The sequence below is a fragment of the Globicephala melas genome, chromosome 1 (assembly GCF_963455315.2).
Source record: "Globicephala melas chromosome 1, mGloMel1.2, whole genome shotgun sequence".
NCBI classification, from domain to species: domain Eukaryota; kingdom Metazoa; phylum Chordata; class Mammalia; order Artiodactyla; family Delphinidae; genus Globicephala; species Globicephala melas.
This window is the reverse complement of record NC_083314.1, coordinates 80,816,842-80,831,899: the sequence shown is the minus strand read 5'-3', so window position 1 is coordinate 80,831,899 and position 15,058 is coordinate 80,816,842. Positions and strand designations below refer to the sequence as shown.

The following is a 15,058-nucleotide window of genomic DNA, read 5'->3' as shown; positions in this document are numbered from 1 at the left end:
GAATCTCACTCACCAATTCGCTATGCAATTCTTCTTAACTTACTTGAAATTCCCACACCTGAGGGACAAAGTTACGTACTCTTTTGAGTTAAGAGAACCAATATAAGGAGCAGTTTCTAAAAAAGATGTTTTGAGTTAAAATGCCTAAGTTATCTGTAAGTGAAGACAGCAATGGATGTGTTTCCTCCAATTTTCTTCCATTAAAACAGATTGTTTTCTAGATTAGCTAAAGGTCATATAGGGACTTCCCTGGCGGTCCAGTGGTTAAGACTCCTGCTTCCACTGCTGGGGGCGTGGGTGCCATCCCTGGTCAGGGAACTAAGACCCCACATGCCTCGTGGCGTGGCCAAAACAAAATAGAAAAAAATTATAGAGACTGTGCTTTGTGGGAATGGCAGAGTGGCTATGGTCCTTAGAGAAGGTGGAGAGACCGGAATAGAGGATGAAGAATTGCAAAAGAATTTTGAAATGGCAGCCCAGATAGGACCCCCTGTCTGGTAAGCAATGGCTGGTGTGTATGTGTATCCTGGGGGAGTTTGGTCAGGTGGGTGAGACTGAGAGAAGAGGGAGGAGACAGGGTGAATACACAATTATGTTAGGGAGGGCAGGCCCTAGATAATGGAGTGCCTAAAGGGGAGACTGAGACCAGAAGCAGGGGGACAACACTGAATGTTAATGTTCTCTCCTTCATAGTTTTGTTCAGAACAGAACTGTTACTTTCGAACATCCTGAACTAGAACAGCTTCTATTTTCAGTCTTTTCTTCTACAAACTAGATTCCTTCAATTTGGGGCCTTTCCCACCCTTTTCCAGCTCTCCCTTTTGGGTTTCATATGATAGAAGAAAAGAATAGTTTTTGTGGTGGCAGCCACTGCCTGCAGCTCCCCTTCCCTGCCAAGTTCCACAACCAAAATCTTTAATGGCTGTTTCCTTGACAGCATAGTTTTGTGGTTTAGAGTTCGTTAGGTCTCTGGAGCCAAATTGCCTGGGTTCAGTCTCTAGTTCTACCATTTATTAGCTGTATTACTGTGGGCAAGTTGCTTAATCTTCCTGTACCTCAGTTTCCTTGTATAAAAATAGAGATAAGAATATTACCTTCCTTAGAGAGTTGTGAGGATTAAATGAATTAATAATTTTAAAGTGTTTAGGGAACCACTGGTGGTCCAGTGGTTAAGACTTGGCGCTTTCACTGCCACGGGCCCAGGTCCAATCCCTGGTTGGGGAACTAAGCCATGCCGCATGGCTGAAAAAAAACCAGAAAAGTGTTTAGAACATTACCTGGCAAGTTTTAAGCTCTCAATAAATGTTAGCTGTTAATTGAATTTAAACTCTTTGGCCCCACTTTCAAGGCACTTCATAATCTCTCCTCTGTCCATCTACCCTTCTATCCCGTTACTTCTTGTCTACTTCATTTGAGTTTTGCTGATTTCCTCACTGAATCATGAATCTATGTATAAATCCAGATGGTGTCCATTGCCCAGAAGGTTCTTAATTCAAATCCTACCCGATCTTCAAAGATCACTTCAAATCCCATCTCCTCTACTACCTCTTATTATATCTTGAGTTCTCATCAACCATCTTCCCATTTGGATTCATAGTACCATAGAATTTAGTGAATAATTACACTCTCATCACTCCTTCACGTGAATCAGTTTTGTCTCCCTAATAGCCTGTAAACTTCCTGAGGGCAGAAACAATATCTGATACTTCTGAGCCCTCTTTCAGTGGAGTGAACACATTGTCTTTATGCCATCTTAAGCGTCTGTAAAGAGATTCAACATAGGCAATAAATGTGAAGAATTCATAACTTTAATAACAGATTAGTTAGGGGTGGGGATGATAGCTTCTTTCCTATCTGTGCTATTCTCCAAAGACAGAGATTCCCTTCACCAAAAATCCAGACAACCCCCACTTCATCTCTGAACCAAGAAAGCAGAACACATCTTACCCACATATTCTTATCGAATAGACTCTTCTCCTTATCATTTCCTCCTCTTTCCACCTTCCAAGAGAAAATATCATTAGATTTTGAGTTTCTGATGGGTAATGATCACCTCTTTCTCTTTCAGTTCTTCTCTATTAAAAGTCTGAACGCTTAAGTTTTCTACTGATGGTCAGGACCCCATAACCTCTAAGCTTGTAGGGGTGATCTCAGGAGTAGATGGACTGGAACAATTTGCTTACTATAAACAAGACTGGGAAAATTAGTGAAGAGCCCCTACTGAGGTCTGGAATGCAGAAACCTTGCACAGAATCCTCCCTCTGTGATCATTTCAACCCTGGACTGCAGCCTCTCTCACTCTGGATAAATGTCATTGTTTCACGTGTCTCTTAGTCCCCACTATTTCCTTCAGTGATTCTTTACGTTCTTCCTTGCCAATCTCTATCCACAAATCACTTCTAAACCAGTCATGAGATTGCTGGCCTAGTTATTGAATGCAAAGCCACAGAACAAAGACCCCAGAGAGGAGTGGGGCTAGGAGGGTTGCTGAGGAAAGAGGAACCCCAGCATCCGAGGGGAAGAGGTGCAGTTTTTCCAAGTCCGGCAGGAAGGCTCGGGCGTCCTCCAGAGCTGCCTGCGCTGCCACAGTAAAGTTGGGGTCACCAGAGATTAAAACATCAAAGACACAGGAATGGAAGTAAGCGTCTTCAACTGGCAGCCCTTCCTTGCACAGCTGTCTGGCAGTATCAATGGTTATAGCTCCCCGACGACTGCGCTCTGAGCGTGAGAGTCGCTGACTTGGAGGGCATCCCCCAACGCAGAGCTGCAAGTCCTGCTCAGCTGAGAAGGCCCTGGCCACATCCTCTGCTACTTTGATGGAGAAGGAGAGCTGCCCAGCTGTCTGCCGAATGATTATAGTTGTGCCAATGTAGGCAGCTCGGATCTCCACATGGCTCCCAGGGTTAGCAGTTCGAATGGATAAACTTGAGCCCCCAGGTCGGTCACCTCCATTGATAGAACCATCTTCAAAGGCTGCGGGAAGATTGTCCACCTCAGCCTGGTAGACCTTCTGATCAATGCATTCCTGCATGTTCTTAAATATAATGGTGAGCTGTGAGGGCAAGAGGGAAAACAGTTTATTTTGGGCTCAGTGCATCCTACCCGCTTCCACCAGTCAGGCCTCATTACATAGTCAGGGATCTGATCCCAGCAGAGATGAAAGGCTTATCATGGTTCTCACTCCTTGATCCCTTCTTTATGTTCCAATATTGCTTTATCCCTGCTCAACCCCTCTCTTTCTTATTTGGTCTCAACCTCGGAAACTCCCACAGGAGAAGGAAAAGTTTCCTTTCTGTAACTCCTCAACCCAGGGCTCCTCAACTTTCCTCTTTCCAAATTTCTCTTCAGTGTTTTCTGCATTGGCATGAAATTCCCACTGAGGGAAAGTGATTTACAGGAGCGAGTGTTTGGTAGGAGGGAGTGATTCAAGATGTGAGAGCGGTTGAGGAGGAAAGGGAATAGGGAGCATTGCTGAGAAATAGTGGGAACGGCATGGGAGTGGTACCCTGAGGTGACCCTGGGAGGATCTGGAGGAGCAATTGAGTCCCTGACCTTCCGGGTGGTGGTGGCGTTGGCCCCCGATGCCACGGGGGAGCTGGTGGCCTGGACAAAAAGGAAGTCATTATCCAGCAAGGGCCAAGCTCCTTGGACACGGCACGTGTGAAAGTGGTGATGGAAGCTGCGCACGTGAGGGTCCCCGAAGGAGGCGCAATGCAAGAAGCCTGGGGGCTGACCGTTCAGCCGGAAAAACCGGCCTTCATAGTCACAGGGGTCCGGGGCTGGGGGACCAGAGGAGCGCACCGGGCCTGCGCCTGGAAGGGCTGGGCCCCGGGGTGGGGGAGGGGCCGTGGGGCCCTGGCGGGAGCAGTTGTGCTGGATCATCAGGTCTTCGATGCCGTGCACAGCAGAATGGAAGGCGAGGTCCCCGCGGCAGGTGCGGGCCGTGCGCCGAGTGCAGAGCGCGTAGGAGCGGAGGGCTCGGCAGAGGCCGCTGGAGCCCACCCCTCCACCCCGGCCTCCTCCTCGAAGGGCTCCTGGTGAACCCCCACCTCTAAGGCTCAGAGTGGAAGATACATACTCAGCATTGCAGCGGAGGATCTTGCACTGAGAATGAGCTGAGGACGGAAGGGAGAGAGGATTGTGAGATGGTCCCCAGATCCCCGCTCAACCATAACTCTCCCAAACCTCATCAGGGGATTCCAGCCGGTCCTAAAACCCAACTGAGAGCCTTCCACAGTTCCCAGTGCGCAGCCGCGAGCCCCCAGCCCCCCAGCTTTCTAGTCTTGTCCTCTTTCAATCTTGCTAAACATGTGTAAGCCCTGCTAGATCTATTCTCCCTGTGGATCAAGGGCTTTCCCAGTGCCCTTCCCCAAGTTGAATGGAGAATAAAATATACCTATCTGAGAGTGGGGCGAGTGACTGGAATTCCTCAGCACCCATCTCTTCTCACTCACCCAAGCTCACATGCCCACCCTTACATAGCAGCCTACCCCCTAGATTCCCCAAACCCTTATCTAACCCTTCCTTACCATGTCCACAGAGGAGCAGCAGGAGAGTGAGAATGCTTAGAGTTGGGGGACTGCCATGGGGGCACCAGGGACTAGGGGACTGGCCTGGATCCCCCATACCTATCCAGCCAGGTCCCCCCAGGTTCCGGTTCTTTCCAGCTGGTGACCCTCCTACCTAGTGAATTTTGACCGGACGTCCTGTAAGGGACTGAAAAAAGAGATTTGGCTGGGCATGGGGAAAGAGAAGAGTTGAAGATTGTTCAGAATCGTGTGAAGAGGATCTCGGGAGATCAGGAAAAAGATGAGCAGACTGGAGTTTGGGGAGAATGGGGCTCCCTGAACTAAAAGCGAGGCTGTTAAGCCTCTGTGCCCTGCTCTTGTGGCCACTTTCAGGTCCCTTATGCAATACCCCTAGGTGGGGGTGGAAGAAAGGTTGAGTGAACTCAGGGGGGCAGAGTCCACTGTATTGCCCCATTCTGAGCTACCAAACAGCAGAAATGTCAAAAAAGGAGGAATCATGTGGATAGATCAGATCTCAATCATACTAGTGGGCTCCCCAACAGAATTAGGATCTGAAAATGCTTCAGAAACATACCTCTTATTTGCCCTTCCCTATCAGGAGGGGACACCCTCCAGAGGTCATTCATTTATTTTCCTCCTTTGTGTCAGAATTTTCAGCGAGAAGGGGTAAGGGTGGTATAACCATCCCTGTTCTCTGGAACGTCAGTATTCAAATGAAAGGGGAACCAGTCTCTTTCATCTACTCTAGAGAGCAAAAATTATAATCCCTCTCTCTCAGGGGATAATGGGATGCAAGCCAAGCATGCAAATAAATATTTGTTTGTAAGTCAACATTTCTTCTTGTATTTTTCCAAACCTCACTGAAGAACCACTCTTTCCATTAACCTTACCTTGCAAGTTTAGAAGTTCTCAATCTTTTGATGAGAACAGAGCTTGGGGAGGGGCTAACTCCCTTTTGCCAAACTACCCTCTCCTGGGATAAGGATACGATTGAGGGAGAGTCATGCAGGAGGAAGAACAGGATGATGGGACTAGAGTTGTGGGGAGAAATCATTTACAATGAGGAGTAACCCCCAGCCTTGGGCACTGCTGTGTAGGAGCAGGGTAGAAGAGTATCAGTGGCTAATCATCTCAGGCTAAATTTGGCCTTGGTGAGAAAACCACAGAATAGGAAATGTGGGACACATATTAAAGGAGACTTCATCAGAAGTCTTGAGGTAACAAGATAAGAAGAGAGCTGACTCTCAGAGGAGAGACGGAGGTTTAAATTTCTAATGGCCAGAGGCCAGAAAGAAATAAGACAGAAGGAGAAATGGAGATTGGGGCACCTTGGTATGGGAGAGATCCTAGCTTTTGGACCAGAGACATCCAAGTAGATTTTGTAATTTTATGAAATTCTAACTTCAATTCTAACTCCAAAAGCTTATTAGAGGAATTGCAGTTTCATTTTGACTTACTGTTTCCAGAGGTCAAACATTAGTCTGATATCCAATTCTTCAGCCATGACTGTCTACTGTCAGTCAGCTCCAGCCAGGGGATCCCCCGTCTCTTTCTCCATGTCTCCCCTAGGTCCCCAGACCGGCTGCAATCTCACTGAGGTCAGGGAACCAGAGAAGATCTGGTGTGGGGGAAGGGGGAGTATATGGCTGGCTGGAGTACTGGACAGCTGAGCAGGGGAGGGAGGTGGCTACTGAGTTGACTGTTTTAAAAATAGCGAAGTCCAAGATTCCAGGAGCATTGGTGGGGGTAGGGTGTTGGAGTGGGGGGAGTGGGGAGGGTAGGATTAGAAACAATATGGAGTATAGGGTGCCAAGTGCGGGTGGGAGGACAGAAATATGACAAGCAAGTCAGATATCCAGTTCGAGCTTATATGATTCTAGTCACTGCCTACTGCAGGCAGCCCTTCAGCATTGTCAGTAATGAGCTCCTGGCCTTTAAAAATTAGAGTGGACAACTGTATGCATTTCATTCACCACCTTCATCCCTGCTGTACTGAATATTGCGTTTAGTTTCTACAGAACATATCTAGGAGGTAGCTGACTTTAAATAAGGTGCATAGCAGAGGTAGTTCACAGCCCCTCCCCCATTTTTGTAGAGATTTCGAGACTAGAAAAGCCAGCTGTCTAAAGAAGAAATCTGAGCTCTGAGTTGTTTAGGATGAGGGTTTGTTTCAGTCTACCAGCTCAGATCCTTGCAGCTGTCTATCCCCCTACCTCCTCCATTCTCACTCCCTAGTTTATGTAGCAATTCCTCTTCCCAAGTATACACACAAACATATAAGCTCCTGAGTTTCTGGGGAGGAAGCTAGCAAAGGCAAAGAGAAGAAGAAGGAATGGGGACAGAATTTTTTGAAGGTTAGTAATCCACAGGGAAGAAGAACTTGGAGAGATAAACTGAGAGAAAAAGAGATTCAGAAAGATACTTTTGTGAAGTAGCATAATCTAGTGACCTTTTAAGATATTGCAACCAAGGAATTTAGCCATGTTGTATTTTTGCAGCCATAGGCACCAGGGATCATCATCTCTTAGTACTTGCCAAGTGAAATTAACAGAAGGACTGATTCCAAATACTGTCATTAAAGCATCTTAAGTTACTCTACATTTAATTCAGAATTTAGAAGTCCACAGAGTACTCTTCTCTTTTTTATACATATAGATCTGAAAAATTTTCTCTCCACCACATGAAGCCATATCACAAAGACTTTTATTATAAAAATGTAAAGTGACCACAACCAAACTATCCAAATGATTTTAAAACACAATAATTTGACTATGACATCCCAAGTGGGATATGCTCTAAGGACAAAAAGAAGTGCAAAAACATTTTAGGTAGTCATATTGTTGGTGGTAGTGTTGGTATTGTTATTTTGAAAGTATTGTGGGTGTATTGTGGGATAAAACAAATGAGTAATAATGTTAGTGTCTTTGTGAACCAGGATTTTTGATGTAGAATAAAGAGATACAGATTTATGATGGATGAAGTTAAGTAAAAATTCTATATTCTGAATTTAAATTGGAAGTATAACTCATAGTTATACTCTTATACATGGTATATACTCATAGTTATACAGAGCTCATGGTGTATTTTATCCTGAAACATATTCTAACTTTATCCTGAAAAGGCCTAGAAACAATAAGCCAGTAGCAATGAACACCCCTGGTGTCCAATCTGAGCTATCTCAATACCATTTCACACTAAAAGGAACTCCTTAGAGAAATGGCTAATTTCAGGTATGGGGCAGGAATTGTCCAAGATAAGCAAGGAAGTTTTCAAAAACGGTTAGAATTCTATCAAAAGGACTCAGAAGCAACTAGAACAGTACCCACTGGCCAAAGATGGGACAATTTGAGTGTCAAAATGGATACTATATGCAGTGGATCTAAACATATCAGGTTTGTTTAAATCTATGAGTTTACAGTGATTCTTAAACATACAAACTCATTGGTCATTGTTGGAGAATGCTAGGGGAACAACTAATTCATTATGTTGAAACTGGAAAGCAGTAAGCATTTATCCTATTTTTTCTGTGGGAACACAAGATGAGGGGAAATTTTCTCTTTATAGAAGTTTTCTAGCAAATGAGTGAAGAAGGAATGACATTTTATAATATCAGCATTTTGTAACTCCTAATGAATTAATGTATCTAGTCAATGATCAATGATAGCTGTTATCCATCACAAAAGGAGAGACAAGCATGTCCTTCTGATCATAGGTGGAGTACACAATTCCACCTATGAAGTAGTCCTGCAAAAAAAAAAACCACCCCTTCGGTCTGAATCTGATCAACCGGTAGTTAGCTTACTACTTATTTAGAAGGAATACAGGAGACATAAAATGATACCTCAGAGGTGCAAATCCAGACTATGGGCATACTCTTCAGAACAAATGACCTGGGCTCTTCAACAAATAAATTGGGGGGAAAAAAGAAAAAAGACGAAGATGGAGGGGAAACCTATAGCCTAAAAGAGAATTAAGAGACATCAAGCAGTTGCAGAGTATGGACTTTATTGTATTCTAATTCAAGAAAAAATATTATGAGATATTTGGAGAAACTTGAATGTTGATGAACACTTACTGGATACTTAATGATTTATAAGGAATTATTATTAAAGTTGTTGATGTGATACATTTTTTTAAAAGTGCTTATCTTTTAGCGATACATCTTGAAATAGTTGCAGGTGAAAAGATATGATAGCTGGGGTTTGCTTCCAAATAATCCAAGATGGGGGAGAAGTGGGTGGGGGTAAAATAAGATTGAAACATGAAGTGATCATTGTTAAAACTGGGCGATGGATACACAGGGATTTGTTATACTAGTCTCTTTCTTTTTGTAAATGTTTGAAATTTTCCATAATAAAATTTTAAAGTCAGAAGTCATCTGTGGGCCCTGTGAGATTATTGGAGAATTTTTACCAACATCCTTGTCAAAGCCCATTGACCAAAGACCACTGGGAGCAAACCTGAAGTCAAAAAAATTGGGTTTCTTGGGCTTCCTTGGTGGCGCAGTGGTTGAGAGTCCCCCTACCGATGCAGGGGATATGGGTTCGTGCCCCGGTCCGGAAAGATCCCACATGACGCTGAGAGGCTAGGCCCGTGAGCCGTGGCCGCTGAGCTTTCGCGTCCGGAGCCTGTGCTCCGCAACGGGAGAGGCCACAACAGTGAGAGGCCCGCGTAATGCAAAAAAAAAAAAAAAAAATTGGGTTTCTTGCTGCAGCAAGGAAGAGAATGCTGCAGTGGGACTATGGGATCAGTTCAGTAAGGGGAAGTTAGGAGGAGCCTCTTGTAGAGACTGGGCTGCTGTTGGATGATTCTCAACTAGAGTTTAGAATAATAAGGGCCAATTCTGCACTGAATATTGTCAAGAAGCAGGGATATTTCAATGGTTGGGTATATAAATTTTTATCTAGGAGATGGAAGGATTAAAGAGGGATTGGAGCTAAAATTGGTTAAAACAACAACAAAAAGTAGCAAATATGCATGTTAAGAGGGGATGTTTGCACATTTTTGTAATTGCAGAGTGGTCTTGTCTCTGTTTTATTCCAAACAAAGTTGCAATGTGGGTCCGATAAGCTGAGAGATAATAATTGCCAACCTTGACTTCTATACTCAGCTAAAATATTATTCCAGAATCAAAAATAAGTAAAACATTTCAAACAAATTGAAACCTGAAGGAATTTACCACTAATATATCCTTGTCAAAAGAACTATTAAAAAAAAAAACTGTTAAAAAGATTTACTACAGAAAGGATGATTTGAGCAAAGAAGATGGATTAGATGGGAGAAGAACTGGTAAACCAAGAAATGTGTGGCTAAATCTAAATAATAATTACTGCATTTAAAAAACAACTGCTTCTGAAAGTAGGCATAGAGGGAACTTTCCTCAACATAATAAAGGCCATATATGACAAGCCCACAGCCAACATCATCCTCAATGGTGAAAAACTGAAAGCATTTCCACTAAGATCAGGAACAAGACAAGGTTGCCCACTCTCACCACTCTTATTCAACATAGTTTTGGAAGTTTTAGCCACAGCAATCAGAGAAGAAAAGGAAATAAAAGGAATCCAAATCGGAAAAGAAGAAGTAAAGCTGTCACTGTTTGCAGATGACATGATACTATACATAGAGAATCCTAAAGATGCTACCAGAAAACTACTAGAGCTAATCAATGAATTTGGTAAAGTAGCAGGATACAAAATTAATGCACAGAAATCTCTGGCATTCCTATATACTAATGATGAAAAATCTGAAAGTGAAATCAAGAAAACACTCCCATTTACCACTGCAACAAAAAGAATAAAATATCTAGGAATAAACCTACCTAAGGAGACAAAAGACCTGTATGCAGAAAATTATAAGACACTGATGAAAGAAATTAAAGATGATACAAATAGATGGAGAGATATACCATGTTCGTGGATTGGAAGAATCAACATTGTGAAAATGACTCTACTACCCAAAGCAATCTATAGATTCAATGCAATCCCTATCAAACTACCACTGGCATTTTTCACAGAACTAGAACAAAAAATTTCACAATTTGTATGGAAACACAAAAGACCCCGAATAGCCAAAGCAATCTTGAGAACGAAAAACGGAGCTGGAGGAATCAGGCTCCCTGACTTCAGACTATACTACAAAGCTACAGTAATCAAGACAGTATGGTACTGGCACAAAAACAGAAATATAGATCAGTGGAACAGGATAGAAAGCCCAGAGATAAACCCACACACATATGGACACCTTATCTTTGATAAAGGTGGCAGGAATGTACAGTGGAGAAAGGACAGCCTCTTCAATAAGTGGTGCTGGGAAAACTGGACAGGTACATGTAAAAGTATGAGATTAGATCACTCCCTAACACCATACACAAAAATAAGCTCAAAATGGATTAAAGACCTAAATGTAAGGCCAGAAACTATCAAACTCTTAGAGGAAAACATAGGCAGAACACTCTATGACATAAATCACAGCAAGATCCTTTCTGACCCACCTCCTAGAGAAATGGAAATAAAAACAAAAATAAACAAATGGGAACTAATGAAACTTCAAAGCTTTTGCACAGCAAAGGAAACCATAAACAAGACCAAAAGACAACCCTCAGAATGGGAGAAAATATTGGCAAATGAAGCAACTGACAAAGGATTAATCTCCAAAATTTACAAGCAGCTCATGCAGCTCAATAACAAAAAAACAAACAACCCAATCCAAAAATGGGCAGAAGACCTAAATAGACATTTCTCCAAAGAAGATATACAGACTGCCAACAAACACATGAAAGAATGCTCAACATCATTAATCATTAGAGAAATGCAAATCAAAACTACAATGAGATATCATCTCACACCAGTCAGAATGGCCATCATCAAAAAATCTAGAAACAATAAATGCTGGAGAGGGTGTGGAGAAAAGGGAACACTCTTGCACTGCTGGTGGGAATGTGAATTGGTTCAGCCACTATGTAGAACAGTATGGAGGTTCCTTAAAAAACTACAAATAGAACTACCATATGACCCAGCAATCCCACTACTGGGCATATACCCTGAGAAAACCAAAATTCAAGAAGAGTCATGTACCAAAATGTTCATTGCAGCTCTATTTACAATAGCCCGGAGATGGAAACAACCTAAGTGCCCATCATTGGATGAATGGATAAAGAAGATGTGGCACATATATACAATGGAAAATTACTCAGCCATAAAAAAAACCGAAATTGAGCTATTTGTAATGAGGTGGATAGACCTAGAGTCTGTCATACAGAGTGAAGTAAGTCAGAAAGAAAAAGACAAATACCGTTATGCTAACACATATATATGGAATTTAAGAAAAAAAAATGTCATGAAGAGCCTAGGGGTAAGGCAGGAATAAAGACACAGACCTACTGGAGAACGGACTTGAGGATATGGGAAGGGGGAAGGGTGAGCTGTGACAGGGCGGGAGAGAGGCATGGACATATATACACTAGCAAACGTAAGGTAGATAGCTGGTGGAAAGCAGCCGCATGGCACAGGGATATTGGCTCGGTGCTTTGTGACCGCCTGGAGGGGTGGGATAGGGAGGGTGGGAGGGAGGGAGATGTAAGAGGGAGGAGATATGGGAACATGTGTATGTGTATAGCTGATTCACTTTGTTATGGAGCAGAAACTGACACACCATTGTAAAGCAATTATACCCCAATAAAGATGTTAAAAAAAAAAATAAAATAAAATTACATCAAAAAGAAAACAAAAACAAAAAACAACTGCTTCTGGCAGTAAAAAAAACACAATAGTAACACATAAAGCAGGAGAGGAATTGTAATTAAAGCTGTCATATTGTTTGTCAAGATTTATTGGATTTATGCTTTAATTAATTATTTTAATTAATGAATATTTAAGTATGTATTGTAAGGGTAGGTACCAAAATAATAGGAAAAAATAGTGTGTTATTTCTGAACCAAGAGGAGAAAAAGGGGAATTAAAATAACAAAATAAGACTAAAACTTGATTAATTCAAAAGAAGATAAGAAAGAGGAGGAAAAAAAGTATAAATCAAAACACCATAATAATATCATAAGCCAAATTTTAAAATCAGGTAATTCTCACTGATCTGTAGAAAATGATTTTGGAAGTGGGGGAAGAGTGGAAGCAGGGTCAGCCATTCAGAACTATGATTGTGGCCAAGGAAACAATGAGAAGTGGTCAGTCTTAGGATATATTTTGCAGGTAAAACTATAGGACTTGCTGATGCTCAGATATTGTTCTTGAGACTAATTTTTACTACTTTTGACAATGTCTATTTTTAAAGGTAGATCATTTCTCTCATGATTCTGTTCCTTATAAAGCTTTAAACTAGTCTATTTTCTCTAAATCCATGGCTTTTGATAGGAAAAGTTTCCCTTCTCTCCTAGAAGATGGTCACTAACTCATTGTCGCCCCAGGATGATTTGGAGCATGGTTCAGGTCCTTTAGATCTTTCCCATCCCATTTACAGACCTTTCTCCTTTACCCCTTTGGATTCATTTATATTGTAGTTGTAAGTTACTACATGTTCATTCAGTGTTAGGAAGCTGTAAAGAAGCTGCAACAGGAAAAGTAGTGGAATGAACTGGATAACAGCTACTAATTTGTGTCCTCTTTGTGCTAGGATAAAAAACATCCCAGCTGTGGCTGAGGGTAGTGCTACCTTTGAAAGTATAGACAAGGTTAAATGATAGGAGAAACACAGCAGAGAGTATTATGTTGGGTTTACAATAGGGGAGTAGTCTTAGAAATGGGTAGGGAGAATTGTCATGTGACACAGTAAAGCAGACCAACCTGGACAAGGGTAACCATAATAATAAAAGTAGTTTAAATAATAGCATTGCTGAATATCTGCTGGTGCCATATGCTATGCTGAGTGATCTGCATGATAATATTTCTAATCCTTACAACAACCCTGAAAGGTAGATTTTATTCCCATTTTACAGATATGGAAGCTGAAGTTCAAAGGACCATCTTGCCCAAGGTTTACCTAATTCAAGCCCAGATTTATCTGACTCAGGTGCCAATACTCTTTGCATTATAATGTCTTTTATAGGTTCAAAGGTGGCTGAGTTTAAAGGATGAAAAGGAAAACAGAAAAGATACAGATTTAGACAGGGATGTGAGAGACAGTATTGGCAGAACAGAAAGAACAATCCCTAGATCTTCAAATTAGAATGCTGGCTCGGAGAATGGGCCTATCATTAGTAAATAATAAGAATAGAGACAGGCTGGCATCCAGCTTTTATATACCTAAGGAGTTCAACAAAATTTGTGTTTTGACTCATTTAAACTATGTTACAACCCTTAACTTATAGCAGTATGCTAAAAAAAAAAAGATAATCATTTGATAGCCTCTTTATTTTGTGTCAAATGAAAAAACAAAACAAAAAAACAAACAAGGAAACAAGATACTTTTTTTGTGTTGTTTTTTTTTTTTTTTGCGGTATATGGGCCTCTCACTGCTGTGGTCTCTCCCGCCGCATAGGCTCCGGACACGCAGGCCCAGCCGCCCTGCCACATGCCGGATGCGGGATTCTCCTGGACTGGGGCACGAACCCGCGCCCCCCGTATCGGCAGGCCGACTCCCAACCACTGCGCCACCAGTGAAGCCCAGAAGATACTTTTTCAAATTCATTTCAGATAAAGCCAGTGATGGTTATGGTGTTCAGTTGTTATGGGTATAAGGGCCTACTTGATAAATTCACCTTGTAGTAAAAGTTTGCGGGACTTCCCTGGAGGCGCGGTGGTTGAGAATCTGCCTGTCAGTGCGAGGGGACATGAGTTTGATCCCTGGTGCGAGAGGGTCCCACGTGCCACGGAGCAGCTGGGCCGGTGTGCCACAACTACTGAGCCCGCGTGCTGCAACAACTGAAGCCCGCGGCCCTAGATCCGATGCTCCACAACAAAAGAAGCCACCGCAATGAGAAGCCCACACAGCGCAACGAAGAGTAGCCCCCACTCGCAGCAACTAGAGAAAGCCCGCGTGCAGCAACGAAGACCCAACGCAGCCAAAACAAAACAAAACAAAACAAAAGTTTGCCTCTTTTGGCAGCTTGATGTGTTTCCTTTTAAGAAGCGATGGGAATTATATAACTCATTTTCTTTTTCTTTTTTACTGTTCATAAATCCAGAGGTAAATATAGTGCTCAATTACAGTATTTATATTAGCTCAGGTTTTTGCTCTATAGTTTGTCTTTTCTAAAGCTTTTGAATCTTCTATTTTTATGTTAGCTGTTTGCTGTATTTGGTTACAAGTGAGGTGTTTACTTTAAACACCTCACTTCAAATCTCTTTTGGGAAAAACGTTCCCAAAACGTAAAAGTAAATCAAATATTTTTGGAAGTGTGAGTTTAAATTTAAATTAAATAAAAAAGCATTCATTTTTTCATAGCTTGGAATTTTGCCATTTTACTCATTTGGAGCTATTATATAAAGACATATTCTTTGTGCCACCTTTACCCACACATTTGATGTTTTTATCAATTCCTGCAAAGGTGAAGAAAGCGGTGCTTACATTTCCCTGTA

General features: G+C 42.1%; 1 protein-coding gene across 2 annotated transcripts; it reads right to left on the bottom strand.

Annotated features, from left to right (window-relative positions):
• Positions 1–1,770: 1,770 nt before the first annotated feature.
• HJV (hemojuvelin BMP co-receptor) lies at positions 1,771–4,626 on the bottom strand. 2 transcript variants are annotated; one of them, XM_030869359.2, is made up of 3 exons: positions 4,530–4,626; positions 3,553–4,115; positions 1,771–3,052 (listed from the first exon to the last, which is right to left on the bottom strand). In XM_030869359.2, the coding sequence occupies exons 1-3, from the start codon at positions 4,624–4,626 to the stop codon at positions 2,429–2,431; spliced, it is 1,284 nt and encodes a 427-aa protein (XP_030725219.1). In that variant the 3' UTR covers positions 1,771–2,428. The 2 variants fall into 2 exon arrangements, with proteins under 2 accessions (XP_030725219.1, XP_060142923.1); XM_060286940.1 differs by lacking the exon at positions 4,530–4,626 and having other exon boundaries at positions 4,079–4,211.
• Positions 4,627–15,058: the final 10,432 nt, after the last annotated feature.